Raw genomic sequence first — 5,408 nt, forward strand, 5'->3', positions numbered from 1 at the left:
ATGGGGGATCCAGTGAGGGTCAGTGTATGGGGGATCCAGTGAGGGTCGGCGTATGGGGGATCCAGTCAGGGTCAGTGTATGGGGGATCCAGTGAGGGTCAGTGTATGGGGATCCAGTGAGGGTCAGTGTATGGGGATCCAGTGAGGGTCAGTGTATGGGGATCCAGTGAGGGTCAGTGTATGGAGGATCCAGTGAGGGTCAGTGTATGGGGGATCCAGTGAGGGTCAGTGTATGGGGGATCCAGTGAGGATCAGTGTATGGGGGATCCAGTGAAGTTCAGTGTATGGGGGATCCAGTGAGGGTCAGTGTATGGGGGATCCAGTGAGGGTCAGTGTATGGGGATCCAGTGAGGGTCAGTGTATGGGGGATCCAGTGAGGGTCAGTGTATGGGGATCCAGTGAGGGTCAGTGTATGGGGATCCAGTGAGGTTCAGTGACTGATTCCGGATTCAGAGAGTCTGTCCCGGGGTTTCTCTCCGCCCTGCTGCAGTTCGCGCTCTGGCCGCCGGGGGCTCCGAGGGCGCTGCCGGCGGCGGGGCCGCTCCTCAGTCCCGGGCGGCGGAGGGGAAACGGCGGCGGCGGCGGCCGGAGGCGGAAAACCGGTAAATACCCCCGCCCCCCCCTCCGGTAAATACTCCCCTCCCCCCTCCGGTAAATACTCCCCTCCCCCCCCCTCCGGTAAATACCCCCTCCCCCCCCCGGTAAATACCCCCGCCCCCTCCCGGTAAATACCCCCGCCCTCCCCCCCCCGGTAAATACCCCCGCCCCCCCCTCCGGTAAATACCCCCGCCCTCCCCCCCCCGGTAAATACCCCCGCCCTCCCCCCCCCGGTAAATACCCCCGCCCTCCCCCCCCCGGTAAATACCCCCGCCCTCCCCCCCCCCGGTAAATACCCCCGCCCTCCCCTCCGGTAAATACCCCCGCCCTCCCCTCCGGTAAATACCCCCGCCCTCCCCTCCGGTAAATACCCCCGCCCTCCCCCCCCCCGGTAAATACCCCCGCCCTCCCCCCCCCGGTAAATACTCCCCCCCCCCCCCGGTAAATACTCCCCCCCCCGGTAAATACTCCCCTCCCCCCGGTAAATACCCCCCCTCCCCCCCCCCCGGTAAATACTCCCCTCCCCCCGGTAAATACCCCCCCTCCCCCCCCGGTAAATACTCCCCCCCCCCCACCGGTAAATACTCCCCCCCCCCCCCACCGGTAAATACTCCCCTCCCCCCGGTAAATACTCCCCTCCCCCCGGTAAATACCCCCCCTCCCACCCCCGGTAAATACTCCCCCCCCCCCGGTAAATACTCCCCCCCCCCCGGTAAATACTCCCCCCCCCCCGGTAAATACTCCCCCCCCCCCCCCCCCGGTAAATACTCCCCCCCCCCCCCCCCGGTAAATACTCCCCCCCCCCCCGGTAAATACTCCCCCCCCCCCCGTAAATACTCCCCTCCCCCCGGTAAATACTCCCCCCCCCCCGGTAAATACTCCCCCCCCCGGTAAATACCCCCCCTCCCCCCCCCCTGGTAAATACTCCCCTCCCCCCGGTAAATACTCCCCCCCCCCGGTAAATACTCCCCCCCCCGGTAAATACTCCCCCCCCCGGTAAATACTCCCCCCCCCCCCCCGGTAAATACTCCCTCCCCTGGTAAATACCCCCCCTCCCACCCCCGGTAAATACTCCCCTCCCCCCGGTAAATACTCCCCTCCCGCGGTAAATACTCCCCTCCCCCCCGGTAAATACTCCCCTCCCCCGGTAAATACTCCCCTCCCCCCCGGTAAATACTCCCCTCCCCGGTAAATACTCCCCTCCCGCGGTAAATACTCCCTTCCCCCCGGTAAATACTCCCCTCCCCCGGTAAATACTCCCCTCCCCTGGTAAATACTCCCCTCCCCCCGGTAAATACTCCCCTCCCCCCGGTAAATACTCCCCTTCCCCGGTAAATACTCCCCTCCCCCGGTAAATACTCCCCTTCCCCTGTAAATACCCCCCTCCCCCGGTAAATACTCCCAATAAATACTCCCTTCCCTGGTAAATATCCCCAGTAAATACTCCCAGTTAATACTCCCAGTAAATACTCCCTTCCCCTGGAAAATACTCACAGTAAATACTCCCTTCCAAGGAAAATACTCCCAGTAAATACTCCCTTCCCCTGGTAAATACTCCTCCTGCCAAATTCCCCCGGTAAATTCTCCCAGTAAATACTCCCTTCCCTGGTAAATACTCCCAGTAAATACTCCATTCCCCGGGATCTCTGCTGCCGCTTTCTTCCCTGTCAATGCTGCGCAACAGGGGCCAAGGGGCAAAATATTGAGCGAGAGTATCCCTGTGTGATGCAGCCGTTCTGTTATCTGGAGATCGTCTGATCAGGCTAGTTGTGGGAGCGGATTTCATTCATGTTCCTTCATCTCTTTTTTTGCAGTGCGAGTTTCTCCGTGGGGTTTCCTGGTTTCCAGCCCTGAATCAAACCGAGTAGCGGGGAATCGTGAATGGGCCCGGACGCAGGGCTGGCAGTACAGGACGAGATGGCTGCTCGAACTGTTGGGCCTGTTTCTAGGTATCGTCTGTTAACGGATTCGATCAGCCATTGGTGTCTCGCCGGTAGTTCGTCTTGAAGCTGAGACCCCCGATCAGCGTTGATTCCCTCTCACTCCCGGAAAACATGTCGGATCCGCAAGAAAACCAGAGGCCGGAGAAGGATAAGCGGGCTGTGAGGCCAAAGGTCCGGCGGGGGGACCCAGAAGATCAGGCGGAAGGTCGGAGCAAAAGGAAGAACCGAAATTCCCATAAATCCGAGGTCTCCACCGGCGCCTCGGGAATAGAACAAAAGGAGGGGAATGTCGAGAATCCTTCGGGCGGGAGAGCGGGGAAACAGAACCTGGATCTGACCCGGGAGAAGGATTCCCGTGACTTTGGAGCGTGCAAACTGCACAGCAGATCCCTGAGGCAGCGGATACAGGATGTTGTGGGCCAGTGTTTTCCCATTAAATCCCACAGCCTACATTCTGCCATCTTATCCTCCTCCAGAAGGAAGATCCACATTAGCGAACTGATGCTTGATAAATGCCCCTTTCCTGCCGGCACAGATTTAGCACAGAAATGGTACCTGATCAAGCAGCACACGGCCCCAGTCTCACAGAGCCCACCGATGCTGGATACCGCACCTTCTGGCGGGACGCCGGTGGAGGATGAAGATGACCGTCTGAGAGAGAGAAGGCGGATCAGCATTGAGCAGGGGGTTGAGCCCCCACCCCACGCACAGATTCACACCTTTGAGGTGACAGCACAGATTAACCCCTTGTACAAACTGGGGCCCAAACTGGCGCCAGGAATGAACGAGCTGGCTGGAGATGACCGGGCCACGCTCCAGGTACAGGAGAGTGCGCCCGTCGAAGAGGTTCCCCCTCCCCAACTGCCCCCAGAGCAGGTGGAGATCAAAGATGGCTATCGCGCCCACACGCAGATCGACTACATCCACTGCCTGGTTCCCGACCTCCTGGAGTTGACCACTTTTCCTTGCTACTGGGGGGTGATGGATCGGTACCAGGCTGAGGCTCTGCTGGAGAGTAAACCAGAGGGAGCCTTCCTGCTGCGGGACTCTGCCCAGGAGGACTACCTCTTCTCGGTCAGCTTCCGCAGGTACAGCCGCTCCCTGCATGCACGCATTGAGCAGTGGAACCACAATTTCAGCTTTGATGTCCACGACCCCAGCGTCTTCCACGCCCCCACTGTCACCGGCCTGCTGGAGCACTACAAGGATCCCAACTCCTGCATGTTCTTCGAACCACTCCTCTCCAGCCCCATCAACAGGACCTTCCCGTTCAGTCTCCAGCACATCTGCCGGGCTGCCATTTCCAGCTGCTCCACCTACGATGGGATCGACCTCCTCCCGATTCCCAACACCCTGAAGGAATACCTGAAGGAATATCATTACAAGCAAAAGGTGCGAGTGCGTCGACTCGATGCCAGGTGAAACCAGCAGAAACTCACTGTAACTGGACCTCCTCCAAACCCCGCAGATGGAGGAGCAACTTTAAATAACTTTCTTATCGTTTACTATTTATTTGAAGATTACAAATTCTGACCTTAACCTAACAGTATTTTCTTGCGGTTTTTCTGTGCTAATTCTATGTTCGTTGGAGCACCAAAGTATTGCAGCATTAAAAGCACAGGTATGTGCAATGCAAAGCTCCCTCTGCACTGTCCCCAAAACACACCTTGCCACCCTCCTGCTCCCCAAACCACACAGGAGTCGGTCCTCCTGCATTAATGCGATATCTTATCCATTAGCTACACCAGCCACCCTGCGTCTGATCGCCGCTCCTGGTGCCAATCAACCCCCACGTTGTGACTGACCAACTCATCTCACATCCGATTCCCACATCTCCTGAATTAAGACTGCATCTGTTATCCAGCCTGGATTGAAACGTGGGTCTAAGAGATGAAAGTCCAGGTGCGCCATGTGTCACCTTTGTTTACTGCATTTCCCCCCCCCTCCCCCACACCTCACCCCCCCCCCCCCCCCCCCCCCCCCCTGCCCCAATTCAATTGTTAATCCAAATTTTCCCCCTTTTAAGTTTGAAAAGACACTGGGTGGGGGAGATAAAACTGAAGCCATAAATCACCATTGGGACCATGACTGAGAGCTGCTTGGTTAAAGGTTTAGTTGTTACACTCTTTTGGTGTAGAGATGGACCACGTTAACTGCGGGTAATTAACCAGACATTGCTTCCAGAGATTCCATCCATATCTGTTAGCCATGTCCCCTACGGCCACCAAGTGTACGGATTGTCAATGCACTGAGCTATTGATGCTATTGACCAGAACACAATCTTAATCTAGCACATGATTGTTTTGATGTATGTCATTAAATTCTGAAGAGTGATTTTTTTTTTTTAAGGTTGTAATCTCATTGCGTAACTCCGGACGGGCCTGTGGATAAATCTACTGCACGTTTCAGCCCTGTGGGTGATCTGTTCTGAGTTTGGTGCTCTCAGTTCAGGTCAGAATTTGGCCTTTACTTTAGGTGTCTGCTGCGATCTAACAGTTTGTGGCTATACTCTGTCTAGGATCCATTCAGGATGCGACTCCTGACGTTTACAGGTACCGGCGCAAATCCTACATGGGCAGAGGCTTGTAAATCTTCTTGATAAAATCACTGGGTAACTGACAGATTGGTGAGGTTACAAATCCAGAGCTGCTGGATACACTTGTTTTATTTGGAGTCATATTTTTCACCTACATAATTCTTTGATCCAAGAGTCATTCAGCAAATACTGAGGGCTAGTTAGTTGCAGGAGGAGTTAAATTGATGCAAGGTATGTTCAGAATTGATGCCTGGATAAATTAAAAGCTGAAACTAATCTATACAGTTGTCCCTCAGTTCATCAAGCTTCATTAAATGTCTTCGATGGTCCGTG

The 5,408-nt window shown here is 55.8% G+C and overlaps 1 protein-coding gene across 1 annotated transcript; it reads left to right on the forward strand.

Moving 5' to 3' along the window:
- The first annotated feature begins 502 nt into the window (after positions 1-502).
- socs9 (suppressor of cytokine signaling 9) lies at positions 503-4,083 on the forward strand. Its single transcript, XM_072489911.1, has 2 exons — positions 503-601; positions 2,411-4,083. The coding sequence occupies exon 2, from the start codon at positions 2,651-2,653 to the stop codon at positions 3,959-3,961; it is 1,311 nt and encodes a 436-aa protein (XP_072346012.1). The 5' UTR covers positions 503-601; positions 2,411-2,650; the 3' UTR covers positions 3,962-4,083.
- Positions 4,084-5,408: the final 1,325 nt, after the last annotated feature.

Source organism: Scyliorhinus torazame, chromosome 25, assembly GCF_047496885.1.
Source record: "Scyliorhinus torazame isolate Kashiwa2021f chromosome 25, sScyTor2.1, whole genome shotgun sequence".
NCBI classification, from domain to species: Eukaryota; Metazoa; Chordata; class Chondrichthyes; order Carcharhiniformes; family Scyliorhinidae; genus Scyliorhinus; species Scyliorhinus torazame.

Coding starts and splice junctions, on each gene's coding strand:
- socs9 (XM_072489911.1), top strand. CDS start 2,651: ATGTCGGATCCGCAAGAAAACCAGAGGCCGGAGAAGGATAAGCGGGCT.